Source organism: Gadus morhua, chromosome 14, assembly GCF_902167405.1.
Source record: "Gadus morhua chromosome 14, gadMor3.0, whole genome shotgun sequence".
Lineage (NCBI taxonomy): Eukaryota > Metazoa > Chordata > Actinopteri > Gadiformes > Gadidae > Gadus > Gadus morhua.
This window is the reverse complement of record NC_044061.1, coordinates 4,573,897-4,601,884: the sequence shown is the minus strand read 5'-3', so window position 1 is coordinate 4,601,884 and position 27,988 is coordinate 4,573,897. Positions and strand designations below refer to the sequence as shown.

Genomic DNA, 27,988 nt, shown 5'->3' with positions numbered 1-27,988 from the left:
CGTTTGTGTTCTAGTGCGGACCGACGTGCGAATGTGTGATTATATTACAGAAGTTTATATTACAGAAGTAGACATAGTAGACACCCTTAGTGTATCGACAGCGATAGATTGTTTCTCTTCTTCTGACGAATGTACTTAGTGTAAGTCGCTTTGGATACAAGCGTCCGCTAAATGCCGTAATTGTTAATGTAAATCGTAGAGTGAGGTAGAAGCTCTACACGGTTTTCCATATTTAACCGCTAACATCATCCAAGCAAGTCATTCTCCGTGCGGCGAGGCAAAGGCGTTCCCTTCGTCCATTTAACCCTTTGCACACCTTGATGTGAACGAAGTAAACAAACTCGAATGTGGTTTCTTGTTGTGTCACAGGGACCGCGGTGGACAGCACCGTGGCGGACAACCAGACACATCCCACCCTGACGCCCGCCCACACTCTGGGGCTGTTGCATTTCTCTGGCCAGGGCACCCTGGTGCAGGAGACCTTGTCCCAGTAAGCCACACGCCTCTTGTGTCCCGTCGATGTGCTGCAGCACGCAAAGGAATCGTCTTAATCGTTGATCTGTTGTGACGCCCAGGAACTCCACGGACTGCGTCGCTCCCACGCCGGAACACTTCAGCCAAGCTCCTCTCATCGTCCCCAACTCCCCGACCAACCCAGAGTGCAACATGGGTAACGGCAAAGCTTGCGTGGATCAGCGTTGAGTTTGAACGAATAACAATTGTGGGATTATGGAAAGGCACTTAACGGGTCTTGGATTTCACCAGATGCAGACGAGCCAATGGATACGTCTCAGCCTCCAGAGGACCAATCGATGGAGAGGGAGGGCGGGCCCTCGCAGATAGCAGCCTTCTCCAAGCCACTGCCCAAAGCCTCCACGCCTCTGTCCCAGAATTCCCCCAGTTTTGTTTTGGATAGGACCCTGTCGATGCCGTCCCAGCCGGAATTCTCTCACGTAGGTTTCCATTACCGCTATGTTCGTAAAAATGGCCTTGAGCTTTTTTTGCCCTTTTTAATCTCTTCACACATCGTAGTCTAGACTAATTGGACAGGTTAGAAAGGAACTATTTGACATCTCATTGTGTGTGTGTGTGTGTGTGTGTGTGTGTGTGTGTGTGTGTGTGTGTGTGTGTGTGTGTGTGTGTGTGTGTGTGTGTGTGTGTGTGTGTGTGTGTGTGTGTTTTTCATACAGGATGTGTTCGCCCCTACGCCCAGTCCGGAGGGCGGGAGCTGCTCCGGCGTCGCGGCGTCTCAGGAGCCACAAGGCGCCGCCAAGGCCGCCCCTCCGTCCCCCTCTCTGCCCCGCGACAAGCCCCCCCCGGCCCCGGAGCCGCCCGCCTTCACGCTGGCCCTGCAGCTCACGGTGAACACGCAGAGCGCCGTGGACCAGCCGCCGCCGCCGCCGGAGCAGCAGGAGGAGGAGGAGGACAGCCAGGCCACGCAGATCGAGGAGCCGCTCTGCGTGGACGAGTCCCAGTCCGTCCGCTGCAGTCAGAGAAGCGACCACGGCGCCGCTGCGTCCTCCCAGCGCAACGCCGCCGCCGTCGCAGCCGGTCCCGACGTCGTCCCCGCCGGGTCTCAAAGGCGGAGCCTCGATCGAGCGGCCGGCGAGGACGACTCCCGTCCCTCGCAGAAGTCCGACGCTCCGGCCAGGGCGGCGGTGGGGAGCGTGAATGTAGCCGAGGGCGGCGGCGGGACCAAAGAGGAGAGCGGGCCTCGCCCTCGGCCGACGGCGGACTCCGGGGCGGCCGCCGAGCGGCCCCTGAACGCCGCGCCTTGTACCGTGTCCGCCCAGCCCGCGCTGCCTCAGGCGGCCGACGGTGTGAATGTAGCCAAGGGTCCAGGGAACGCCGCAGAGCCAAAGGCAGCCGCCGCTGGGAAGACTCCTCCCCTGCCGCCGAGCCGGCAGGACGGGGCCCCCAGCGACAACCGCCAAAATAACAGAGAGACCCTCAGTGCTGGTGGAGAGGAGGAGGAGGAGGAGGAAGAGTCGATGGAGGAAGAGGAGGTCACCATCGGGCGGGACGGCTCGGCGCTGGGCCTGGCGCTCTCCCAGAGCCAGCTGCCCTCCCCTGAGCCAATGGAGGAGGAGGAGGAGAGTCGGGGCGGGAAAGACGAAGGTGTCACTGATGGCCTCCAGAGGTTGAGTGAAAGACATTCCCAGGCGTCGCAGCAGTCCAAGAGCGCCGGCTCGCAGCCCGCCTGCAGCAAAGTCTCCACCAATGGCCACCGGGTGCATCCTCAGACCAACGACTCGCAGGTGACTCCTGATAGGCTGTCCCAGAAGGATAGGGCGGGGCCTGAGGCAGACGGTCCCAAAGACAAGAGCTTGAGTGACAGCTCTGGAGGTAAGAGGTCAAAGACCAAGTTACGCCTCTCGTAAAGTATGCAGTATTGTGGGATATTTCTGTTTGTAGACATTGGTTACTACCGTTAATGAAACGGCAGCTAGAGATGGAGAAAAACACTTTTAAATATAGCAGCATCGACCTTCTACAATAATTCTTGATTTTTTCTGAAGGGCTCTGAATTTTGTCTCAATGCTTCAATATTTGAATTGTATATTTTTGGTGACCAAACTCTTTTTTTTGTAGAAATTCCATTCAACTTCACCCTTCCTAAAGAGGGGGATCTGATTGGACCAGCTGTTGTAGCCACTCCCCCTCTGGTCAACCAGCTGAAGCAGACGCCTCGACACAGCACTCCCATTGGTGCGTCTTTATGATTTTTCTGATAAACATGTAGAGATTTTGTATCAAAATGTAATTCGCCCTTGATTCCAAAAAATATAGAATTTATTCTGGGCAAAGCTACTTTTGAAGTGCAAAACCTTTTACCAAATCCTCCATATTGTGACATAGCCTATTGGCCTGGAAACCGCGAGGCGGATATTACCGTTAAACGATGCACTGAACAACGTGAAGGGGGGGGTGAGGCAGACTGAGGAGAGAGACGGGCAGAGCGTCCCCCAGCCGTTCAGCACCGTGCACTGAACCATCACCCCGACTAAACCGAGTCCAGCCGGATGCCGGCTCGCTGTTGACCGCTGCCCCGTGTTCTCCAGAGATCAACTCGTTTTCAGAGAAGCCCCCCGCGGTGGGCGACGTCTCCGCGGCGACCAGCGACATCGTGGCCGAGGAGAGCGGGGAGGAGGGGCCGGAGAAGGAGGGGGGCAAGCTGAGTCTGCGGATGAGGCTGGTGACCCCGGTGGAGGAGGGCAGCTCGGAGCGCTTCAGCCTGCAGAGTAAGGGGCCCAGATGGGGCAGAGTAAGGGGCCCAGATGGGGCAGAGTAAGGGGCCCAGATGGGGCCAGAGACGTGCTGTTGTTTGGATTACCCCTGCAACACAAGGGGAGACGGAGGACAATCACAGCAGGGCCGCACAATGAATTGACTATTATTCGGAATCGCTATGTTGAACGCTGCAACTAGATAATCGTTATAGGTCGCAATTTATTTAGTTAAAAAAAATACAAATAATTATGTAACATTGCTTTGACAGCAATTTCTTGATTTTTGTTGTTTCTATGTACATTAGGAGCCCTAACATATCAAGTGAATCGATAATCATAAATCAACCCCAATAAATAATCTCAATAACAAGATGGATCAAAAAATAATCCCAATCGCCACTCGTGTCATAATCGTGCAGCCCTATTTTGTGTCATGCAATACCAAACGGTTGGCGCAGCCTTAAGCCTGTGTTCCTGACCGCGCAGTCACTCTGTTCACTCCCAGCCTCGCACTAATGTCTCACTCCTCCTCCCCAGAGCCCTCACTATCGGAAGAGGACGCATCTGTCGTCAAGGTTACCACTGTTGCCAAGGCCGTTACCAGGTAACCTGCTGTTATTTCTATGCATAACAATTGATGTAAGAATGTGTGTTTAGGGGTGGGGGGTGGAGACCGTCTCAATTCATCTGGAAATGAATGTGCCGTTCTTTTTGGCTCGCTGGTGGAGCACTCTATTTCTCCCAGAGCCGATCAGCCGCTGTCAGCGTGGGCATAAGTGCCGAGATGGAAATGTCACATCCTGCAAATGATTGGGCCGCAATTTGAGAAGAGTGTGGACTCCTAAATAGGATTGAATGGGTCGGCGGGGTGGGGGGGGGGGGTTACTGCACTGCAACAACATAGTCACACAAACAACGAGATTCACTGTTCTAGGCCTGTATTTTATTGTTCTTTATTAAAAACGAACGGACGATTCAACCAGCAAGGGAGTACAGAATTATTATTTAAATGGAGAGCCACCTTGTTAACCCGCTGTAATTACTAGAATCTTCCGAAAAGGCCTATGTTTGAACGTGAAAGTGATTGGCCGATGCGTCCATTAAATGCATGTAGAAAAAAGTCCATGTTTTCGTTGTTGTTTTTATTGTTGTGCAGCTCGTCCGTGTTCAGTCGCGTCAGACAGGTCCACAGGCAGGTGGGGGCGACGGAGGAGGAGGCTCGCTTCACCACCACCACCACCACCCCCTCCACCAGGTCAGTCGTGCCGCTCCCCACTGCCCCAAAGTCTGTGGGGGAAGCTATGGGTCTCTGGGAACACACGCCATGTCGGTTTGTCTCTCCACACATCAGTATCTTTGTCTTGAGAATGATGACGACACAATGCTGTCGTCGGTGGCAAAAAGTCTGATTTTATTAGACTCTGATTGATTCTTCAGTTTTTTGATGCAGAGTTTATTGTTGTCCACGTTTCTCTTATGTGCAAGCGTTTTCATTTTTTGCATCAGGGTTTTATCGTAACTTGACATAAAAGCTAAAAGGAAAGATTCAAGCCATAGAATATTCCTACGGATTCACTTCATGTATAAATGATTCTCCCTTTTGGCATATAACTTGGTTGCAAGAAGTAGGTGGTTGTGTGTGTGTGTGTGTGTGTGTGTGTGTGTGTGTGTGTGTGTGTGTGTGTGTGTGTGTGTGTGTGTGTGTGTGTGTGTGTGTGTGTGTGTGTGTGTGTGTGTGTGTGTGTGTGTGTGTGTGTGTGTGTGTGTGCGCACGTGTGTGTGTGTGTATCCATGTGCAAGAGGAAGAGGGAGACCTACTTTTTTTTCTGGAGATAGAACGCAGGGCTATTTTAAACTAATGTTAATCCTCTTGTGAGGAGATTGCTCCGTGGGTTGACATCAAAAGTACATTTTGGCAGGAGGACCATGGACCCTTGTCACACGAGTGATGAAGTTTAATCTGTGGGGTTTTAATTTGAATCCTGATACCTCAGGATCACATTGACTGAACATCCTGTGTAAAAGACTTCACAATCTAAGATAACTTAGTTAGATCACTAAGATTTTTAAAGTTGATTACATTTGTACCTCAATGAAGTCTTGACGTGTACCCCCCCCCCCCCCCCCCCCCCCCCCCCCCCCAGGTCTGACATCCATACCTCCCCACTGAGGAGCTCCCAGTCCTCTTCACTGGGCTGCAACAGCCTCCCCAACAGCCAATCAGAGCCGTCCTCGTGCCCGAGTCAGGAAGCACTGGCCGACCCGCTGGCCAGAGCGGACACCGACCCCAAGGTGGGCGGTGTCGCAGCAGGCGTGGAGGGCCCCGGCCACACCCCGGGGCCCTCCACGCCGCACCGGCCGGGGGCCGCGCTCAGGACCGCCGGAACCCCGCAGAGCCGCTTCGACCACGCCGCCTTCCGCACTCCGTCCAGCAAGGTCAGTAGTTTCACATTCCCTTTCGCCTTCCGTCCAGTTGGTGCTTACTGCTCTATGCTTAGTCCCGCAGCACAAAGAGGACTTATGCACATTATGTATTGATTGACATTGATGTCTGTCTGTCTGTCTGTCTGTCTGTCTGTCTGTCTGTCTGTCTGTCTGCCTGCCTGCCTGCCTGCCTGCCTGCCTGCCTGCCTGCCTGCCTGCCTGCCTGCCTGCCTGCCTGCCTGCCTGCCTCCCTGCCTGCCTGCCTGCCTGCCTGCCTGCCTGCCTGCCTGCCTCTGGACTCAAGAGGACGATCTCTCAGCAGACCAGCTTCGACGGACCTCTCCTTCGCTCCCCTACGGGCAGGGTAAACAACAACGCCTTTTAAAGGGATGGGAATGTTCAGCATTCAATGATCTATGGGAAAGCTCAGTAAAAGCTTTTTTTTTTTTCTTTTTTTTTTATAGCTATTTTTTTTTTTTTTTTTTTTATGTTTTATAGAAAGGGCAGAACAGCTGGATACATACTGTATCTGCATATCATTTTGGATTGGAACATTTTGTTTTTGACCATTTTGTGTATTTCTTTAAGGCGAAATTTCAAAGTTCTGTTACAAAAAAACAAACGGAGGGACATACTGAATAAATACAACATGTTTTCAACCTCAAAAATAATCGTGTGAATAGTCGTGCTTTCAATATTAACCAAAATAATCGTGATTATGATTTTTCCCATAATCGATCAGCCCTACGCGGAGTCCCCCCCCTTCCAACGGGCCGCGGCCCCCTCCCACCGCAGACACGTGCGCACCACCCAGGAAGTGAGGACCACTGTCACCCGCATCATCACAGACGTGTACTACGAGGACGGCAAGGAGGTGGATCGCAAGGTCACCGAGGTAACGACCACTTCCTGTTTCAACTGTCTGATCCATAGTATGCAGTGAAAGTTGTCTTTCTGCGACACGTATTGTGATGCGACCAAAAGAGATCAGGCATCGGTGGTTCGCTGTGCTTGCAGAGCCTGCATGACCCTCCCAAGCAACAAACTGTGTGTATCCAAGAACCCTTAAATCTGAGGAAAATATGTACCAGACTCCGATAAAAAAACGATACATATATATTTTGTTTATTTTGTTATAGCACGTCCAGCGATACGAATATCGCACAAGCGCGTATCGCGATTTCGATACGAAAACAATATAGAATATAGCTCTAGAATGCGATACTCCCACTATGACAGAAAAGACACCATTCTGTTGTGAAAGAAGTGACAGATGGGTAACGGAAACATGTCATGGGTGTTCTGTCTGAAGCTTGGCTTCTGAAAGCTCAGCAGCTCGGTCGTTATTTTATTTCTGCCGTCTCGCATTCGTGGCGGATTGTGCTGAGGTGATTGCGTAAGAGCCCCCACCGCCCACCCATAGCACTGTGTTCACAGCATCGCAGAATGATTCTGACTAAAGGAGGGGTCAAAGGGGCAGCGTTCGGCTGAGTGATGTATGCTGCTGACGGGTTCGCACCTCTCCCTCCGTCTGTAACCGTAACAACGTATCGCAGGCTTATCTGCTTCAGAGCCAGCCGACCTGGGGGCGGTGTGTGTGCACTAGTGAAGCAACCAGAAACGTTCACAATATTTATACTGGAGTGTGCTTGCTCGTTCAGGCGTATATCCATGAAGGACTAAGGCTGAGGGAGAAACGGTAAAAACAGTTGAATTAGTTCAATTAAACCTACACCCTTCTAAAAGGTTTCATTGTGATTCGATTTAATTTTATAAAATATGTCCAAAAGCCTTCTAGCATTATTGTATTTTGTACGTCCTGGAACTATAAAAAAAAAATGGGTGGGGGCCTAACCATTAACCTCACCATTGTTATTGCTTGGCAAGTGGTTCTATGAACATCCTTACTGCACCGACAGCGATATATCGCTGTTTCTCTTTCTTCTGTCAAATAAACTTCTGCTAAATACGCGTCTGCTAAAGGCGTCTTCAAAACGCCCAAATGTGAGTGTCACCGTGAGCCTGCGCTGTGTGCCAGGAGAACGAGGAGCCCGTGGTGGACTGCCAGGTGCTGGACAGCGACCTCTCCCCCTGCCGCACGGCCAGCTCCATGACGTCGGGGGACCTGGGCGACGTCAGCTCCCTGTCCTCTAAGCTCTCGGGGGGCACCACGGGCAGCGGCGGCACCTTCGCCATGCCCCCCAGCAGGGGTGGCCGGGCCTCCAGGTAACGCCCCCCAGAACACTCGCAGCTCCTCACACACACAACACCCGGTCCAGTGTGTCCTGTAGATGTTGACGTCTGTCGATCTTGTCTTTATCCCGAACTCTTGCATGTCGACGTTCGTCGTCCGTCTCTCTTGTCTCTGACTTTCTAACCACTTCTTCTTCTGTTAACACGAGGTGCTAATCCCTAAAGCATCACTTTTTGGGGGTTCTGAAGGCGGGTTAGGCGTGAATCTAGGGTCACTACCAGTCAGCCGTCTGGCTTTAGCACCAGGGTTCTTGCACAGGTTGAAAAAAAAAAAAATGGATTCATTGATTCGGGTTCGTCTTTTTCCAAGTTTGTTTATTTGACACAAGTACCATGTTTGTTGGTATATGGCCTTTTGGCTCAACTTCCTTTTTAAACTTTTACTTGTGTACATACAACAAATGTGTGACCAGGATCACTTGTCGAGCTAGACAACCAACCTGTCCCCACGGGGAATACCGACCCCAAACCTTCCCCTGAGTCTGGGAGTGGATCAGCCTTTCTCCTGTGAGGACCGAGGGGGTAGCCTGTGTCAAGTAGTGCTGGCAGTGGCCCTAGAATCGCCGCTTGTCCGACATGTGTGGCTCCGTGCGTCCCAGCCCCAGAAGGGGAGGCGGGCCACGGCCCCGGGGCCAGAGGGGTCAGAGGGCGGGGTCGGCTGCACAGAGGGACCGCGGCGAAGGCCCTCCGCTGGCCCCAGCCCTGGTCCCGCTACCCTCCAGAGGAAGGGCGAGGAGAGGCCGGCCGCCGTCCCGCTCCTCCCTGACCAGGTGAGTTCTCCCCCCACCCCCCCGAGGGCTTTCCCCTGCACACCCCTCTGCCCACCGAGCACATAGTCCCCCCGCTTTAGAGACCAGGGAACTGTTTCTCTTTTTCCTCTTGCGTTTTTTTCCTCTCTTCTCCCTGATCCCTGTTTGTACTGATCTCAGTGTTCGGTTGACGTCGCCAATGTCTGTAGTCGGAGCTCTTTCTGCATCTAGTTCTCTCTCTCTCTCTCTCTCTCTCTCTCTCTCTCTCTCTCTCTCTCTCTCTCTCTCTCTCTCTCTCTCTCTCTCTCTCTCTCTCTCTCTCTCTCTCTCTCTCTCTCTCTCTCTCTCTCTCTCTCTCTCTCTCTCTCTCTCTCTCTCTCTCGTTCCCTTTCCGTCTCCTCTCCCCCTAGCCTGTCTATTGCCAGACCACGCCACATCGTAGACTGCACGTTGGTCTGGGGAGGCTGCTGTCATTTTCTTCAACACAAGAGGCGTGATCGACGGGCCTAGTTCAAACGACTCTGTACGCAATCGGCTGCTTGCCGTCGCTTCCCTGTCGTCGTTGTGTTAAACCAGCCAATCGCGCGCCAGGGCGCAAAAAACGTATCGGAACTAGAAAGAAATGCATTGCTCTTCTCCAGACCCTTCTGCGGGGCGAACTCAAATCGCCGGCAGAATGGGCGGGGCTCCCCAGTCTCCCCTCCCCTCACTGTCTCGCCCCCGTCCGTCCGTCCGTCCCCAGGGGCGCTGCGTGGAGCGCCATGCAGAGGGTGTCCGGCGCCGGCCCGCCGGGACAGCATCAGCTCTCGTCTTCGGAGGAGGAGCCGCCGCCGGCCTTCGCCCGCGTGCGCCTCCCCGTCAGCCCCCCGGACGCCGCGCCGCCCAGCCTCTCGGACTCGCTGCGGTCGTCCCCCGAGCAGGCCGGCTCGGCGGGCGGCGGCGGCAGCAGCTTCGTGGGGCTGCGCGTGGTCGCCAAGTGGTCGTCCAACGCCTACTTCTACCCGGGCCGCATCACCAAGGACGCGGGCGAGGGGCGCTTCGGCCTGCGCTTCGACGACGGCTACGAGTGCGAGGTGTCGGGCGGCGACATCCTGCTGTGCGACCCCGTGCCCGCGGGCACGGAGGTGACGGCGCTGCTGGAGGAGGAGTACTTCAGCGTGGGTGAGGAGGAGGAGGAGGAGGAGGAGGAGGGGTACTTCAGCGTGGGTGAGGAGGAGGAGGAGGAGGGGTAGGAGGAGTACTACAGCGTGGGTGAGGAGGAGGAGGAGGAGGAGGGGTACTTCAGCGTGGGTGAGGAGGAGGAGGAGGAGGAGGAGGGGTACTTCAGCGTGGGTGAGGAGGAGGAGGAGGAGGGGTACTTCAGCGTGGGTGAGGAGGAGGAGGGGTAGGAGGAGTACTAAAGCGTGGGTGAGGAGGAGGAGGAGGAGGAGGAGGGCATAGAAGAAGCTGGCATTGAATCGTATCTCCGGGGTCATTGGTGCGTCACTAGTGGGTGACGCGGCCTTCGACTCCTGCCTAAACGCTCGTGTTTTTTCAGGCGTGGTGAAGGGCCACAAGACAGAGGGCCAGGAGCTGTACTACAGCGTGGAGCGCGAGGGCCAGAGCCAGTGGCACAGCCGCAGCTCGGTCATCCTGTCCCTGGAGCAGGGCAACCGGCTGAGGGAGCAGCACAGCCTGGGGCCCTACGAGCCCGCCAGCCCGCTGGCCAAGGCCTCCGACATCAGCCTGGGTGAGACCTCCAGTGTGTTGTGGGAGTCAGAGCGTGTTGTGGGAGTCAGAGCGTGTTGTGGGAGTCAGAGCGTGTTGTGGGAGTCAGAGCGTGTTGGAAACTGTGGAACACTTGCTGATGATGCTACGCTCAACTGTGGGTCATCAAAACATTTGTGAAAAGTCTGATAATAAGGGGTTGGCATAACTAAGGTGGTTGAGCGGGTTGGCTGGTAACCGGAAGGTTGCTAGTTCGACCCCCCGCTCCTCCTAACTGAGTGACAAGATTTATTTGAGCAATTGTTCAAGGGTAGTTCAAACATTCAAAAGCCATGAATTAACAGCGGTGTTAAACTTATAGGTGCTCTTTTTAACTGGCGCGTGATGAGCTTGGTAGTGTTGTGGTGGCCAGCCTCTGCCACTAGAGGGCGGTATATCCAACTCAAAGGCTCATGGAAGCCAGAAAAAAATGGAAGAGAAATAGAAGCAGATATCAAATGCGTCACAGAGATATAATTTTTGATGCCACTATGTATTGGTTAATCATCCATACCTACATAATATACAGTGGTAGGCATAAGTCGAGGCACCTATGCTAAAGTTGACTAAAAAGAGGAATACAAAATAATCTTTGGAAACTGATCTTAATGCCTTAATTAAACATATGAGGAAAAATCCAACCTATGAGGACCCCAATTTTCTTTGTGAATGAATAATGTATCGTAAATAAATAGATATTCTCCATTAAAATACAGGGTGAATAAGTATAGTAATTTATATATTTTTCCCTCTTTTTAGTAAACTTTAGCATGGGTGCCTAAGCTTGTGCCTATGCCAGCAGGCTCCAGACGCCTCCGGATCTGACCTTCTGCTCGTTCTCCCGCAGACAACCTGGTGGAGGGGAAGAGGAGGCGCAGGGGCGGCGCCGGGGGCCAGGGGACCCCCACGGCCATCTCCTCCGGCAACCCCCGCACCCCGGGGCCCTCCGGGAAGAGGAAGCTGATGAGCTCCACGGAGGAGAGGACCCCCGCCAAGAGGGGGCGCCGCGGTGGCGGGGGGGGCAGAGCGGGTACAGAGGCCTCGTTGATTTAAACCGACCAATCGCATGCTCCTCTGGCGCTGAGCCCGCCCTCATTGGCCACGACTCTTGACGCGACCGTCAGGATCTTACTGTCGACTTTGGACAAAGCTTCCCCATTTGTTTTTATCTATTTTTTACCATATTTTACTCCCAAAGGACTTCTGATGGTGGTTGAGTTGACACACACACCACCACTAAGGGTCCGCCTTTTATGAGGATGCATTAATCATGTATGTATGTATCAATACACATGGTTTTTTAAACGTCTTACAACGCATCTAACAGCTTGTTTTTAAACACTAATTAAAACAACCTATTTTTGCATTTTACTCAATCATAACTTGATGAAATCAGCCTTTTAACCCTTGACATGGGTACCTAGTGACATGCACTTGCTGAATGTGTTATTTTTGCGCTACTAAACATCAGCTGACTGTGAATGGTGATAATAAAGAATCCATAACGTTGAGTAGTGCATCGTGACTCGTTTGACTTGTACATGCCGTCCGTCCGTAAGTCTGTCCGTCCCGTGCTGCTGGCTCCATCCTGTACTGCTGAAGATCATCCGGTAACTAGTGTTTTGTAGCTGCTACCATCGGTGATGGCCCACAAGTAGATGTGATGGTGATGTTGATGGTATTGGGGGTGGTTGGGTGAACGTGCTTTTCTTCCTTATGCACCGGTGCTCCTTTGCTTACTCTAACTTTCTGCGCCGCTCTTCCAGTCATATCTTTTATATCATAGATCTGAATTTGATTTTCTTCATTTTAAAGTTTTTGGTTTTCCGTTCCTCCTCTTCTTCTGCAGCTCAGCGCCTCGGCGTGTGCAACACGTCGGGCAGCGGCACGGACCTGCCGGCGGGCTCCGGGGACATGGAGGGGACGCACGGGCCCCTGCCCCAGAACGCCTCTCTCTTCCTGGGCTTCGCCTTCATGCTGACCGCCTCCTCCGAGACGGACCGCCTCACCAACAAGCTGGCAGGCAACGACGACGAAGGTGAGTGGCTAGCCGAAGTCCACGCTATGCGCCACCTAGGAGATCTCCCGAGAGTGTGTGGTGAGCCTCACCCAGCCCCAGAGTCCAATCGATCTGACTCGGGCCAGCTTATACGGGTTACAAGGGCTGTGTGAATAATAATCAAATCTGCTTCAAAAGATCTAAAAAACGAATATAATCGAGTAGAAAACGTATGGTTTAACCAATTTTACCAATCCTAATCCATCTATTTATTTTATTCGTTAAATGTCTTATAGAAAATCTGGTACTCTTGTAAATTAATTTCCACGACGTTATTCCAGTATCTGGATATTAAAGGACAATGCCAAATACAGTGGTAGTAGGTTTCTATTTCTTTAATACACGTAAGACAGAGGGGGGAGATCTCGGGATTAATTTTGTGTAGGAAGTGAGGAGTACGCTGCATTCTGTGTAATATTCTATATTGACTCTCCCGGAGTTTGTTGCATGTAAATATTTCTTAGCAGACATAAACGCATTGGACCAGGCCCCCGTGCTGAGGTCACCTCCAATTCCTTTACCATAGGTCCCTCGCTCTGTCAGAATTAGCAGAGTTAAAGTTATTAATTTTCCATAAAAGAGAGAAAGACATTTCTTGTCATTAAAGGCATTAAAATTTAAATTAAGAAGGAAGCTTTCAATAGGACTTAACATTGGTTTATCATTCGGTAATTTAAGATACGATTTTACAAAATGCCTCACTTGGAGAAAACCAAAGAAGTGGTTACGTGATACTTGGAACTTATTCTGGATTTGAATGAATGACATGAAATTACCGTCTTTAAATAAATCAGAAACAAATCTTGGGTCCTTTGAAAACCAATCATCGAAAATGGTCACTCCAATGCCTTGAGTGAAAGCTTTTTTCCTAGTTAAAGGTTGTAACGCTGATGAAGACTCTTCGGCCAATGTGTTTAGAGATATCACTCCAAATCCTAAGTGTGTCAAGCATAATAAAGTTATTTTTAACCTCTGCTGGGAGTTCACCTAAGGCAGTTGAGGCAAGGCTGAAAATAGATAGAGGGGCGCATCACCAAGCATCCAAAGGAGGCTCCCTTTGATGTAGAAAATTTTTAAGCCAACCTGATATTAAACGGCCGTGACAAGCCCAATTGTAGTATAGAAAATTAGGGAATGCATGACCCCCCCGTCTATTGGTGATTGCAATATCTTCATCTTTATTCTAGCTTTCTTTCCGTGCCATATGAATTTCGACAGATCGTTCGATACCCAAAATTACTTTCCTATTGATCTTTAATGGCAGCATTCGCATGGAGTACAATATCCTGGGAAGTACATTCATCTTAATTAAACTTATTCTACCCATCCAGGACAACGGGAGATCAAACCACCTGTCAAGGTCACCTTTAATCATAACGCGCTTTAATGCGTCCATTTGTAAAAAAAAAAACAGACAAGATTGCGTTAATGCTTAAAGGGACTCTTACCTTTGTTGCATTTGAGAATTACAGCACATTCAAATCATCCCGCCTTCCTCCAATGCCCCACCCCCTAAGCGTTATTTTTTAGAGTACAAAACTAAGCGTTATTTTTTAGATTACTGTAACGACCTCGCCGGTGACATAATGATGTCGAGTCATTAGTAGTTGAAGGTAGTTTTAATGAACCAAAACCAGGTCACTGAAACCGTAACATTGTAACCAACGGCAGAAAACCGACACAAAACAAACCCCGGTTACCCCGGCAACCCCCAACACGGTCTCACTCGCGTGCAGGCCCCCACCCTCCTGTTCTTCCAAGGCCCTCCCCCAGCTGACCTAATGATTCGCCCCCACGCTGATTGACAAGAAGAACATTACAATACATGCACATAGAACAACTGGCATAGCGGACAACGAAATATAATGTAACACATAACACACAAACTATTTAACTGTCCCAGGGTCGCTACAGTACAAAAGTTCTAGACTCCCATGGGTTATGTTTAGACTCCCATCGGTTATGTTTAGACTCCCAGGGGTCATAATATCTACCAGGGGTCTAGTAAACAAGAAATTTAGCAGGTGGCTCACTGTAATTTTATGGGCTTCGTGTGATACCGTTTTGAGGCCCCATGTTGAAGGACAGTGGTCCCACTGAGTATAAGAAAGGTGTATGAGCATTACAAACAGAGTAGCGGGACAACGTAGAGGCCGAAATGGGTCCCGTAATCGGACTGAGTGGTGCGGTTGGGTGCCAACGGTCTGGAGGTCTTCCCGGAGCTCCAGAGTAGCGGGACAACTTCGCGTCTGAGTCCGAAACGGGTCCCCTAATCGGACTAAGTGGTGCGGTTGGTTGCCAACGGTCTGGAGGTCCTGAGAATCATCCAGGGGAGCGGGACCACTTGGCTTCTGAGGCCGAATCGGGTCCCCTTGTCGGACTGAATGGGGCAGTTGGTGGCAAACAGTCTGGAGGTCTTCCTGAGGCTCCAGAGGAGGGTAACTCTGTGAGTCTGAGTCCGAGATGAGTCCCCTAATCGGACTGAATGGTGCAGTTTCAGTACGCCGTGGACCACTTTGGTCTGCCATCGTCAGTCGCTACGGTCGCTACTCGCTACTGTCTGCCGTGGAATCAAAACAAACCCTCTAGTTGAGGACGCGCCTTGATGACGCGGGCCCGAATGCGCCACAAGAAGCAGACGGAAAACCTTATATATCCATGCAGCAAACAGACAGGTCTGTCGGCCAATAAGGTAATTCGGTCCGAAGAATTTTATTGGTTGAAGTTTTTACTAAATATTATGAGAGTAAAATAATTGTTTGTTTTTACTCCTGGTGGGTCTGTCTTGCATATTAGAGTGTTATTACCTTATTAATACCAATTTAACCTTATCCAAAAAAAGTGTAAAAATGCAACAAAGGTAGGAGTCCCTTTAATTGGGCGCCAACTTGCCCAGCCCTAGCAGCCTATTTAATGGACGCAGGCATGCTAAACAGGCATCTCCATGGCTGGATTTCCGACACACCCTGTGTGAAACCACCTCAGACAGGCATCACACGCAATCTGAAAAAAAAAGAAGGCAGCATTAGGCTGACTTATAAATATGTGCAGGTTCATAGGGGCTGCGCGCCAATATTACAGTATAATGCTACTTACCCAAGTAACGTTTTCCGTTTTATCAAAGGTGTCTTCCTCCCCACAGAAATGACACAAGTCACTCAAGTCATCTACGAATTAAGATAACTTTTTTAAATAATTTGAGACACGGGAAGGGATGCAAAGTCTAGAATAATAGGGTTAGGTAATATTATCCCTAATCCAGCCACTTGGTGTAGCGGTAGCACTCGCGACCAACACGCTGATGAGGCGGGTTCAATCCTCTTATGAGGAATGCGCGTCGATTTAAAGAGCTTACCAGATCCAGTCATGATGGTGGTGGCTATTTCCCTCCTCAGGTCATCTATGTTTGATGTCGGGAATTGTAATTAGCTTGACCCTTCCAGGAGGTGTTCAGCAAACTGAAAGTGTGAGATTGAGCCCATAATTCACAGGTCCCCCAATACGTGATATAGCATATCGATATGTAATTTTTGCCATGTCACATAGCCTCGGCCTACTTTTAAAGCAAACGTTGTTTTGTATTGCATATATGGTACATAGAGCATCCTGACCATGAAGAGCAGTGCTGGTTTATTCACCAAGCCAAAATTGACTAACCTCATTCACAAACTCACTGCCCTGATCTGTGAGGATGCGTTGTGGTGCACCAAACCTGTAAAAAAAGTTGATGATGCACTGGGTGACCACCACCTCAGCACTCTTATTGGGTATGGCATAGACCTCTGCCCATTTGGTATAGTAGTCGACCATGACACACATATACATGTTTCCATCATCTGATGGAGTTAGTTTTCCCACCAAGTCCATCCCAACTAACTCCAGTGGGTGGTCAACCTGAAAATCACAAAATGTATATCATTGTTATCAAAAAATAAGTATGGTTGTTGTTTACAATTATTCAGTCAAATGAAAGGCTTAGTACATACATGGATTGGGATATATTCTGGCTCCTTTTTAATGAAGAGCCTGGTGTATTGTCATTCAGCCCACTGTGAAACCTGATGGTTCAAAAGCAGACATGGGAAAGCAGTCCAGGAAGCAAGACAATCTATGGATACGCTCAATATATTATACACTCCAATCAAATAATTCCATTTACCCATTTATCCAAGTCAACCCCAATTCCAGGCCATTAAAACCTGGCGGTGACTGAATATTTGTTTTTTTGGGTTCCACAGTGGCCTCCATGAGCACTATCATGAAAATCCCAAAGAATCTGATTGGCCTCCTCCGCGCCAACCAGAACTTTCTTGTGCACCTCCATTTCATTTTTCGAAGATATGTAATACATTGTATCACCTATTGAAACAAGGTTGTTGTCAGTAGCCCACAAGAAACACGTCCTTTTTTCTGATAAGCTATTGATAAGAGCAGGAGATCAGGGAATTGTTTTTGAGGTAGGCATATCGTTACCATCTAGTAGGAAATGGGCGGAGCGCCTACGAATGATATATTTCTGCTCCTTAGAAATACCTGGGGGATATGAGCCATCTCTTTTGTAGTTAAGCAGCTCGATATACATGCATTTGTCCATTTCCACGAATCCAACATAAATTCATGTAACAAACAAGTTTCCCAGATCATGTACAGCCTTGCCATCATAATTTATACACTTCGCACCCGTCGGAATTGGTTAGACACCCTCTTCAATTAGGCTACAATCACAGTATATACGCACTACAATTATGTTATTATAGTGCCTCGCAGAGGGTCGGCAACATGGACGACGAGAGACTGATTGTCGAAGTGGAGCAACATAAAAAAATGTATGAAATAAATCATCCTTTTTATAAGGACAATGTCAGAAAGGACAAAGCCTGGCATTTAATTGCAGTAGTTTTGGGAGTGGAAGGTGAGAACATTAGGTTTAGGATTATCCCGTGATCTCGTGTGAATACGGCTGGCTCGCAAGGCCGTTACGCGCCCGGTGGAAATTGACGCAGGGCAGAGTTCGCAGCTGTTCCGCGGCGCGTACGTCCCCGGTGGAAATCAGGCGTGAGTGTGGCCTTACCTTAATAATCACCGAGCGGGTCGCACACCCCGCTGCTCCAAGCTCCGGTGCGCCCGGTCAATTTTGATGCGGCTTTTAACGCCGGGAGTCGCTTCCAAACCAAGCACGGTAGGCAGCCAAGCTTCGAAGAAGTGGATAGGGTTTTTCCCTCGGTACCTTCTTTCAGATTGAGAACACAAACGCTATCCCTCCTGCTGCGGTTCTCCATATCATTGGCCATCAACTTAATTGTCTTCTCTGCTTCATCGATCCTCCCCTGTATCCTCCACATCCGACACTCAGCCTCGGTAATGCGTTTTGATTGGCTTACCAACGTAGTTGATTTTTTTTCCAAAGTCTCCTTGAATTTGGAGAGTTTCTCTTCCATCATGTCGCCAAAGTCTTGAGTTACCTCGCGAATCAGAGCTGCGGTGTTCATCGTCGGGGAGGATTCCTCTTCACCTGCCCCACCGAGGCGGAAAAGTAATGGCGAGCCCGATTTTTGGCTAGCAGTTGCATAGGTAGCCATTCCTCGTGTATTGATTTTCGTCTGTTTCGACATCATTTGTTGTCAAAATTTCACTTTTTCCGCCTTCTGATTGTTCTTACACTACTGAGTCAATAGAATTTGCCCAAATGGTAGCGCTAACTTGAAATAAAATATAATTTAAGACGAGTGGAAACACGTCTTCTAGCCAGAAATAATCGACACGTGACCACCCCCCACATTATTTTCGATCTGAACATTTTCTATTTGAATTTTTTTTAATTAAGGGGACATTTTTTTGAGAAATACTGAAAAAATCATGATGTTTTGAACAAAAAAAAAAATCGTTTGAATTATCATGATTTCAATATTGACCAAAATAATCGTGATTATGTTTTTTTCCATAATCAAGCAGCTCTATGGGTGACCCAAAACGTCACTGTTGGAGTTTGTGGATGACATGTCACACTCCCGCAGTGTCGTTTTGTTTTTGAATTCCCTTTGACGCGGGGGCAGGACAGCAGACCGGTCTAGCTGTTGAATATCTTGAATATCTTTCTACAGAGTACGTGCAGACGGCCCCATATAACAAAGGCTACACGGAGTCTCAGCTGCAGGCAGGGGGAGGTTTCGTCCTCCTGGACTTCAACGAAGAACAGGTAACCCCTACTGACTTAGTATTGTGTCCCCTAGTGTGGACTAGTTCCAGCCGGTTGGCCAAGTTGTCTGTTCTGTATCGGGGGTTTTCCCCCGATACCAAAGGGAGGCGGGAGTTGCTAGTTGAACTCCCGCCTCCCGTCTGGTGTCTCCTTCCAGTGCAAGGCGGCCTACCAGAGCCTGCTGATCGCTGACCAGCACTGCCGCACCAGGAAGTACCTGCTGTGCGTGGCCAGCGGCGTGCCCTGCGTCTCGCACATCTGGGTGCACGACTGCTGCAAGGACAACAAGCTGCTGAACTACAGGAACTACCTGCTGCCGGCTGGTATGGGCCCCGACGAACAGATCGTGGAATGGTGAGAACAGGGTGGCTTGTGGGAGATGGAGTTGTTCATCACTTCATCAGATCACTGACATTTCAGATGACTCATGTCACCAATGTAGAATACACTGTCGATGTTTAACTCAACGATCTACATGAACATCGTGTGGTAACAACATTGCTTCTCATATTGTGCATACGATTAATTCACGCCTTAAATGCATCTTTTGTGTCCTGGCACTTAAAAATAGTACTTGGCATCGTGTAGCCTCGTATCCTAGCTATGTTTGTTATATACGGGGAATGGGTTAACCTAGCGATTTATAAGTGCTCTGCACTCGTTTCTATGAATATCCTTACTGTACCGACAGTGATATATTGTTGTTTCTCTTTCTTCTGCCAAATGTACTGATTGTAAGTCGCTTAGGATAAAAGCTTCTGCCAAATGTAAATGAGTAATGTTTTCTGTACCATTTCCATTTGTTACTGCCCTGTAGTAAAACTAGAAACATTGTTTCCAGTCCGGGATGATTAAAGTCCTTCCGCTCTTCTCTTGCCAGGCACCCGCGCTGCAAGCCCTTTGAGGCCCTGAGGGTGCTGCTGGTGTTCGGGGAGTCAGAGGAGCTGTGGGTCCAGCTGCTCACCTTGAGTGGAGCCCTGACCGTCCGACACTACCAGGCCGAGAAGGACGGCTCCGGTACCACGACCACCACTAAACAGACGCACACCACACAATGTCTGAAATTTACTCAGAGCAATCTTATTTTATTTGGAAAAGCGTTTCTTTCATACTAGTGACATTAGCTGTTTTTCAAAAGCTCAAAAGTAGCTTAATATCTACGTAACTACTGTACACATTTATTAAGATATACAGTACGATATTCATGTTGTGTGAAGGTTCACGCTGATCATTTTGATTGACTTTAGTGATTTGGGCTTCAAAAGGCATGACTAGGCAACTAGGCATATACGCTTAGTTTTTTTTTTAGATTATAATAGACGGTTATAGCCATGTCATGATCAGACAACTGTTTAACACATTCCGACAATGGAGAAGGGGGGGGGGGGGGCAAAAGTAGACCGGAATAAAACGATTTAGTTAAAAATTATCTGCATTGGTTTGGTTTCTCTTGTTGAAACATTCTAGGTACGATTTTTTTATTCAACCAGTAAATGGCTACAGAAGAAAAGTAGTTCAAGTTTGAGGAGTGAAAACACCCTTTCTCCATTCTATTCTTAACAGTTGGAACAAGTGTACATCGCAGCATTAGTGACTTGTATCCTAAATAACAATGACTTATTGTGAACCCATATTGTGCTGCTGGATTACAACACTGTCTTCATAGCTGACGTTGTCCATTGCCTCCGTTATCAGACATCCCTGCGGGCAAGTTCGACGTGGTGGTGACTGACGGAGACTGCCCCCTGCCGGTGGAGAAGAGCGCTGCGTCCCAGAAGCTGCCGCTGGTGTCCGCCGAGTGGCTCATCCAGAGCCTGATCTGCGGCGAGCGGCTGGGCTACCGCAGCAAGCCCCAGTATCAACATGACTACTCGTCGTCAACAACAACAACATTGTCGTCGTCCACCTCATCGTAATGACCCGTTGAGGGGTGGGGGGGGGGGGTAGATGCCTTTTAATCGCGATGAATGTTTAGTAATTGTTTCGATGCTTGCATGCCTCTGTTGTATATAATTTTAATCTGTCGGTTTTTATGAAATAAAAAAAAACGTGACAGTTTCATTTTATCGTTTGTTTATTTTACAGAAAAACACTTCCATTGTTTGGGTAGTTTAAATACAGTTTGTACAGAACACGGTTAAACAGTTTCAGTTAAGTGCTGATATTTACAACGTGAAGGATGCAGGTTGATTTCCATCATCAGTCCCCTGTTCAAAAGCTGCAATGAAAGAGGTTTCCTTGAATAAGATGACAATTCAATATAAAAATATTAATGTTAAGCATGAAAGATCAACTACATTTTTTTGTTAACCTCAATATCAGGTTAGTAATCTTTCAAGTACCAGCGCTAAAGCCTTTGAAATCGAAACCAAGTGTCAGCCGTTTCATGCTACTCGGACCGGGGGCCCTTACCTGCCCAGGGTGCCCCCTGACTGGGTGTAGTACTTGTTGTAGTCCAGCCTCAGCAGCAGCTGGGCCAGGTCCGAGTTGATCTGGTGGTTGCGTACGCTGGACAGGATCTTGAACAGCAGGAAGGACTGCCGGCTGAAACCCTGCGCAATATACCAGACGGGAGAACCACACATTAAACCACTCTCTCAGTGGGTGTGGATTGAAGGACCCCCTAACCCAGACTAGGGCTTTCACTTTTGCCCAAAAATCATATTCGAAGTTTGTTTGTATATTAATATTCAAATATTTATTAGTAATATTTTGACCATTAAATGCCTTCAGTAAGACCTGGATTGGGCTTCGCGAGGTTTGTTTACCGGCGTTGCTATGGTTTATTAGGTCTCTAATAAATCGCTGTCTAATCAATACTTCATTCACCGCCTCTTCCGTGGTCATTACAATATTATGAATAGACTGCGTGGGGTTCTCCGACGTCTCTCCCTCTTGGCCTGCCCATAACAGGTTTGAGTATTAATGGCTGCCTAACATTCGTTCGAATTTTGATTTATTTTTTGATATTCAAATTATATCCCAATAACGAAGTTCGGAGTCAAAGCCCTAACCCAGACCCCTGCCCCCCCCCCCCACCTTGACCAGGATGTCCAGCTGGGCCGCGCCCCTCTCGTCCAGGGGGGCCACGTTCTGACTGATCAGGGAGCAGAAGTTCAGGCACAGCTCCAGGATTTCGTTCAGACAGTGGAAGACCTGCAGGATTTAAAAGACACACGCCACTCATGGTCTGACCATACTGAATCCACGACACACGCATACACACAGTGCTTTACATTTACATTTAGATCATTTAGCAGACGCTTTTATCCGACGCGGCTTCGAATAAGTATATTGTCAGAAGAAGAGAAACGATATATCGCCGTCGGAGCAGTAAGGGCGTCCATCGAATGCTACAGATGCTCACCGGCTTCAGCAGGATGAAGGACTGGGCCAGCAGGTTGCTGAGGAAGTGGTCGTGGGCCAATCGGATGCTCTCAAAGTCTCTGGTGGAGTTGATCTGCTGGAGCAGCTGTGAGAACTGAGACTCCAGCACGTCCACCTGGAAAACGCACAAAAGAGAACCGTCATCCAATTCCAACTCTAACATGTTCCTCTTGATAAAGTCACAGGTCATCACATGACCAACCGTATGAATGCAGACGCGCCCACACTACCACGTGCCCCCCCCTCACCTGTAGGTAGTACTGCAGGTTGTCGACCAGGAAGGCCATGTGGTTACGCAGCCGCGACTTGACGGCGTCCGTCTGGTTGGACTTCAGGTGCTTCCTCTGCATCTGCAGGGCCCAGCAGTGCTGCAGCTGGGACTGCACCCTCCGGACGCTCAGAAGGTAGCGGAAAATAACGTTGTACCTGGCACCACGGTGTAAACACAATGTCAGACAACAGCCCGCTTTCGATCGAGGGAAGCCGTTTCAGGCTTCACCGTACTGGCGACTGTAGTAGTGTACGGCCTTGGGCGGCAGTAGTTCAGGAGGCAGAGTGGGTTTACTTGTAACCAAAGGGTTGCTAGTTCGATCCCCGGCTCCTCCTAGCTAGTTTTGATGCGTCGCTGAGCCAGACACTTAACCCTAACTACTCCCGACGAGCTGGCTGTTGCATTGCATGATTGACTACGCTGCCCTTGTGTGTGTATGAATGGTTGGGTCTCTCTTTGGATAAAAGCTAAATGCCCTTAATGTAAACGTAAAAGGTTGTACTGAGTGGGAGTACTGACTTCTCGAGTACAGCCGGAGTAAAGAGGATGTGGAGAGGCCATTGGACCTTGTAGGCCAGGCCCAGGGCCGCCCAGCCGGTGGGGGGCACCTCCCGGGGGGAGGAGTCCTGGGGAGGGGTGGCCCCCTCTCTGGTGCCTGTGGGGTCTGGAGGACAAACACAGAGCAAAGGCAAAACGGTTAGACCGGTAATGGCCACTACTACACTAGAGGGCGCCAAACGATGCTGCCCTATGGAGGTTTAGCTGGACTAAAGCTAGACCGCCTTAATGACAGAATCTGATAATTGGATCCCTTTCTTGTCATTTCAACCTAATCAACTAATCTTGGATAACGTCTATCTGAAATGAATGCCCTTAAACAATAAGTTGTCAACAAACCTTTGCCCTCTTTGCCTTGGTAATCTATGGTGAGGTGTAGAAGGGGTAGGAGGTTGTCATCGTCCAGTAGAACCTTGTGTGCCGCCTGCTGAAAGGCCACGTTTACATCTGAGGAGAGGAAACACAGTTAGACAGAGAGACAGACAGAGAGACAGATGATGAACCGCAAGGGGAATCTCTCCTAGACTAGTAAATGAGTTAATAATATCCCAATTTTTACAATTTAGTGGACACCTTAATTCAAAGCGTCGCACAAAACCGTGAATAGTACATACATACGAAAATAGCAATTTGCTTAAAATTTGGTACAATGCATCTCTCCTTGCTCTAAACAAGGTCGATTTTTTCTTTTGACCACTGTCCCTGTTTAAGGTATATTTAAGATGTAAACATGATGTAGCATGGTCAGGCTAGCATGTTCAAACTGTGATCTCAACGCACCGTGTTCAGTGACGGCTGTGGGAGGGGTCTTCAGCATGTGCTGTGCGTGGTCGATAAACACTTGGTACAGCTCCCCACGGCCCAGTAGGTAGAAGTCCTTGATTATCTGCACGCAAATCAATGAGGTTTCAATCTTAACGGTAACCAGAACAGTACACACCAGTACAACACCAGTGGATGGGACAGGCACCCACCTTGAGCTGTCCCAGTAGGTCGGACTCTTCCACCATCAACGTCCAGAGATGCTGTGAATCAACATATATTGATTAGAACCAGGCAATACTGACACATTTATGCCAGTATTATCAATGACCAAGTCAATAGGTTTTAGCCAAAGCTCACTAACATTATAACAGCCATATTACTTTTACTTCACAAATAATAAAACATCAAATATTCGAAGAAAAACAGTGCTGATATTAGGGGTGGGAATCTCTTGGCACCTCACAATTTGATTCCGATTATGAGGTCAACGATTCGATTCTAAAACGATTATCGATGCATCTTGATGCAACAAAAAATTGTATGTACATTTCCATGCGTAATTTTCAAAAAAATATATATACATCTGAGTTTGCTACTCAAGAGTTTGACATCAACAGATGAATTAACGTATCTAATATTTTATGAGAGAAAAAGCTTTTGTCACAAATATGACTTTCTATGAACAATGCAATAATCAATGCAGCTTGCATCACAAAACAATATGGAAGTATGTAAAAAATAGGGTTCAGTTTTCTTTTCTTTCTAATCTTTCTTTTCTATGTCATTAAAGAAAAAGCTGCTCTTGAATTAGAAGGAGTTCTTGTGTCTAGCTGTGAGTTTGCGTACATGATATGCGTAGGCTGAATAGCAATCGTGTCAAGACAAATTAGATTGGCCAATACACACTGAAGATAAATTAAATAATGGTAAAATAACTAAAATTATCCCTCTCTGGCGAACAGAATGTTGCAGCAGGCGAACAAATAATAAAAAAAAAGTTTTTTTTTCTTTTTATTAAAATTCAGATTATTAATTTATCTGCAAAGAGACGGAATCGTTCTAGAGAGAATGTGATGCTTCGAAAAATCTATTATTTTACCCACCCCTAGCTGCTATGGTGACGATGACCAAAAATGACCATGGGACCACAGACGTCACGTGCAAAACAAACATCTATGATACGTCGCCAGATTGGCCGACTCCAACAGTAATGGTCAGGGTAAGGGTCAAAATAAATCCCACCTCAGCCACGGTGCTCCTGATTCCGTCGATGAGATTCTCAAAGTCGACGAGGCTGAAGAGAGGCTGCTGTTTGAGTCGGTGCAGCTCCGCGGCAAACAGGTCCTCCTGGTGTTTCAGTATGGAGCCTGGTAGAACAAACGCAGGCAAAATGCACTGAAAATTTGTGATCGACTGATACATCGCCGATTATTCTTAATTATTTATTTTTTATATTTTTTTCCTGGCATGATTTACAGACAGTTCAATAAATGTTCATTTTTTAAACTGAGACTTGTAACATTCGTTATCATCATTGTGTAATTTTTCTGATGTAAAATGATGTAAAATGATGGGAGCAAAAGCAGCATCGGCTCCAAATATCGGCTCAAGAAAATCAGTATCGGCGTGTCGGTCATCGGCTAATGCTGATGAAAAAAGATCGGTATCGGCCCTGAAAAATCCATATCGGTCGATCTCATAATGTAATAGAGCGATGGTAGAGTATCCTATTTTACGCTCATTACAACCCGAAGAGCTACCTGCTCTGGACGGGCTGTGGTTGTGGTTCTCAAACATCTGCACCGACTCGCCCACAAACAGGATCTTCTCGGCCACTCGGATGGGGATGTAGGAGGGCAGCATCTCCACGCGCAGGGAGAACTGCTGCAGCGACGGAGCCAGCATGTTCTCCTCCTCGATCAGCCTCTGCATGGGAGGACAGCAGGTCTCTATATTAAAAGGAGTCTGAGAAGACCTCTTAAATCGGTCTGGCAGTGAGGCAAGGCATGCACATGACTAGCAGGAGCTCCATTGTGACCATACAACTGCCTATTCCACCTGATGCCAATTACTATGGCTGTTGTTATTACAATTTATTTCTCTCTTTCTTATTGTTGTTTCTTTCTAATGACTTGTGTGTACCCCTGTACGGGGACCTTGAGTGCCGAGAAAGGCGCCTTCAAATAAATGTATTATTATAATTATTATAATAACATACAGATGTTCCTCTTTACAAGTCAAGCCATTTTTTATGTAATCGGACTGATCAGTCTGACAATGGTCTTGGACCGAAACGTCTCATATTGGAAGAGATTTTTCAGTGTATCTGGACATGAATACACCCTGGTTTACACATTGAATGTTTGACCCCACATTATTGAGCAAGATGTCTAACCTCTACCTGATCATTATTAGTATGCATCATAAAAACAACAGTCACTGTATGTCACCATGGATAACAGGTTTTGCTACATTAAATACAAGTCAACAATAACGTCATGTTGTGGTGTCGTTTGGATTGTTTGATTGATCGATGGTTCTCACCAGATCCTGCAGTTCTCGGAGCTGCTTGCCACTCAACCCCCCGATCCCCAGGTCCTCCTCCTCCTCCTCCTGATTGGCTGCGGCCCCGCCCGCACTGGGCCCCTGCTTGATGTAGAACTCCTCGCTCTGGTCCAGCAGGAGGCCGTGCAGCATCCACGCCGCCAGCTGCTTGTACATCACCCCGTGGCAGACGGCCAGGATCCTGCCGGCACGCACGCAACGGGGCGTTATGTTTAGAACTCATCCTCGAAAGGATTATAATGATACACAAAAGCAGAGGTGGATGAACGTATGAGAATGAGTCATCACTCTTAAGTTAGCTCCATTACGTAACATTGCACGCACGAGCGCACAGCCGCACAGCCGCACACACACACACACACACACACACACACACACACACACACACACACACACACACACACACACTTACTTCTCCAATGCCATGCGGACAGGAGGAAGGCCCCCACAGCTGTGCTTGTATACCGTCTCCAAAATCTGGCAGCCATGAATCTGCAATTATAATAAATGGACATCAAGCCAACCATGTTTTTTTTTCTCTTCCACTCGGTTGTGTGAGTTGTGCTTAGCAAAAGAGTTACTCTTTACCTTCTGTGATTTGATTGTCTCAACCACCACCATAACCGAGGGAAACAGCAGCTGGAACTAAAACAATACAGTTGAACATTGTGAGTCAAACACTGTCATGAATAGGGATATCAGAAATAATAACGGATCACCTGGATAATAAACAACCCAACCGTTACCTGATCCAGCATATAATTCACATGGGATATCGTAAGATGTGGGTCTCCGAGAAACTAAGACACAGAGCACAGCGCACATTATGCGTTAATAAATTGCAATAATTTACATACATCAAAATTTGGACGTATATTTATTTTAGAAGTACCATTACTACGATGAAAAAATTTGGTTGATGTATGCAAAAATATGATTGGTTAATATACCACTATTAGGGACTTTTATACCTCCTGTTCCAGGTCCAGCAGGGCCTGTCTGTAGGGCTGCAGCATGGTATCAAGTCCAGTGCAGAACGCTCGCAGGTAAATCCCATTGAGTCCAGCCTGGCTGGGAGGGTTGCTGTGATGCTCCTAGGAACCATCGTTCATAGCAATGTTTCAAGGGTTCACATAAACTACACTATTTATGTGAGAGTATCGGCAATGGTATTCAAAGTTATCGCAGAATAGTTTCCTTTTAAAGTAGAAGCCATTCCCACCACCAAAAGAGCAGTAATTCAAATAAGAAAGTTACTGATTGGACACAAAAACGATGAGGAAATCAAGATCAAGATCAGGAAAACACAACACTGAACATAATGTGTTTAGCATGGTCTCACCTGTTGGTGCACATGTCCAGTGTGCTGCTCTATGAACTCTGTGAATCGGATGTAGTCAGATCCCAGTTTGCAGAGGCGATTCAGGACACTTGCCTCACTGGGGTGAAGGAAGGGGATGTCCTGGGACACCTGCATCCAGAGCAAAGGATCCGTTTATGTCGAACCACACCAGTTGACACAATGTGCACTATACACACACTATAAACACCAGGATATACACTAACGTTCATGCACATAACAAGTAGCAATATGCTCTAACAAATGCCTTCACCTGCAAGCCCGTCCTTTTGTTCCAAGTGAATATGGACCCGGGGTATCCACTTAACGCTAACAGAAGTTCGTGAATCATTTTGATCAGCGTTGCATCAATACATTCATAAAGTAAAGCAGCGTTTCTCGAACGGTCGCTAACCCATCAAAAGTATCTGGTCGCACTTTACTGA

General features: G+C 48.3%; 2 protein-coding genes and 1 long non-coding RNA gene across 11 annotated transcripts in view; 1 reads left to right on the top strand and 2 right to left on the bottom strand.

Annotated features, from left to right (window-relative positions):
• The window catches only part of tp53bp1 (tumor protein p53 binding protein, 1), a 24,429-nt gene extending 3,711 nt beyond the window's left edge, over window positions 1–20,718 (top strand). For 3 of the 8 annotated variants that reach the window (XM_030377125.1, XM_030377126.1, XM_030377124.1), the window contains exons 8-28: window positions 370–490; window positions 576–670; window positions 766–953; window positions 1,191–2,346; window positions 2,593–2,709; window positions 3,063–3,242; window positions 3,768–3,834; window positions 4,387–4,485; window positions 5,375–5,666; window positions 5,959–6,018; window positions 6,397–6,549; window positions 7,693–7,880; window positions 8,507–8,677; window positions 9,399–9,817; window positions 10,194–10,385; window positions 11,250–11,432; window positions 12,252–12,440; window positions 18,563–18,657; window positions 18,815–19,011; window positions 19,538–19,674; window positions 20,353–20,718. In XM_030377125.1, the coding sequence (XP_030232985.1) occupies window positions 370–490; window positions 576–670; window positions 766–953; window positions 1,191–2,346; window positions 2,593–2,709; window positions 3,063–3,242; window positions 3,768–3,834; window positions 4,387–4,485; window positions 5,375–5,666; window positions 5,959–6,018; window positions 6,397–6,549; window positions 7,693–7,880; window positions 8,507–8,677; window positions 9,399–9,817; window positions 10,194–10,385; window positions 11,250–11,432; window positions 12,252–12,440; window positions 18,563–18,657; window positions 18,815–19,011; window positions 19,538–19,674; window positions 20,353–20,573 (4,520 nt within the window). In that variant the 3' untranslated portion in view covers window positions 20,574–20,718. Of the gene's footprint in view, window positions 1–369; window positions 491–575; window positions 671–765; window positions 954–1,190; window positions 2,347–2,592; window positions 2,710–3,062; window positions 3,243–3,767; window positions 3,835–4,386; window positions 4,486–5,374; window positions 5,667–5,958; window positions 6,019–6,396; window positions 6,550–7,692; window positions 7,881–8,506; window positions 8,678–9,398; window positions 9,818–10,193; window positions 10,386–11,249; window positions 11,433–11,600; window positions 11,914–12,251; window positions 12,441–18,562; window positions 18,658–18,814; window positions 19,012–19,537; window positions 19,675–20,352 lie in introns of those variants that run through there. The other 5 variants (XM_030377127.1, XM_030377129.1, XM_030377128.1 and 2 more) reach the window with 5 other exon arrangements.
• LOC115558728 (uncharacterized) lies at window positions 15,309–16,078 on the bottom strand. The gene is made up of 3 exons (XR_003979368.1): window positions 15,817–16,078; window positions 15,558–15,628; window positions 15,309–15,464 (listed from the first exon to the last, which is right to left on the bottom strand). It is a non-coding gene; the product is annotated as an uncharacterized LOC115558728 (long non-coding RNA).
• On the bottom strand, window positions 20,714–27,988 carry tubgcp4 (tubulin gamma complex component 4). Of its 2 annotated transcripts, none has more exons than XM_030377132.1 (18): window positions 27,817–27,988; window positions 27,546–27,674; window positions 27,175–27,297; window positions 26,950–27,003; window positions 26,792–26,848; window positions 26,616–26,695; window positions 26,183–26,384; window positions 25,399–25,564; window positions 24,881–25,005; window positions 23,848–23,898; window positions 23,654–23,759; window positions 23,213–23,320; window positions 22,835–22,979; window positions 22,293–22,470; window positions 22,025–22,159; window positions 21,697–21,847; window positions 21,070–21,209; window positions 20,714–20,875 (listed from the first exon to the last, which is right to left on the bottom strand). In XM_030377132.1, the coding sequence occupies exons 1-18, from the start codon at window positions 27,892–27,894 to the stop codon at window positions 20,795–20,797; spliced, it is 2,109 nt and encodes a 702-aa protein (XP_030232992.1). In that variant the 5' UTR covers window positions 27,895–27,988; the 3' UTR covers window positions 20,714–20,794. The 2 variants fall into 2 exon arrangements, with proteins under 2 accessions (XP_030232992.1, XP_030232994.1); XM_030377134.1 differs by having other exon boundaries at window positions 21,697–21,813.

Coding starts and splice junctions, on each gene's coding strand:
- tubgcp4 (XM_030377132.1), bottom strand. CDS start 27,894: ATGATTCACGAACTTCTGTTAGCGTTAAGTGGATACCCCGGGTCCATA. Junction 26,385..26,615: donor GTCCGCATGGCATTGGAGAA/GTAAGTGTGTGT, acceptor GCGTGCCGGCAG/GATCCTGGCCGTCTGCCACG. Junction 21,848..22,024: donor CCTTCATCCTGCTGAAGCCG/GTGAGCATCTGT, acceptor CAGTATGGTCAG/ACCATGAGTGGCGTGTGTCT.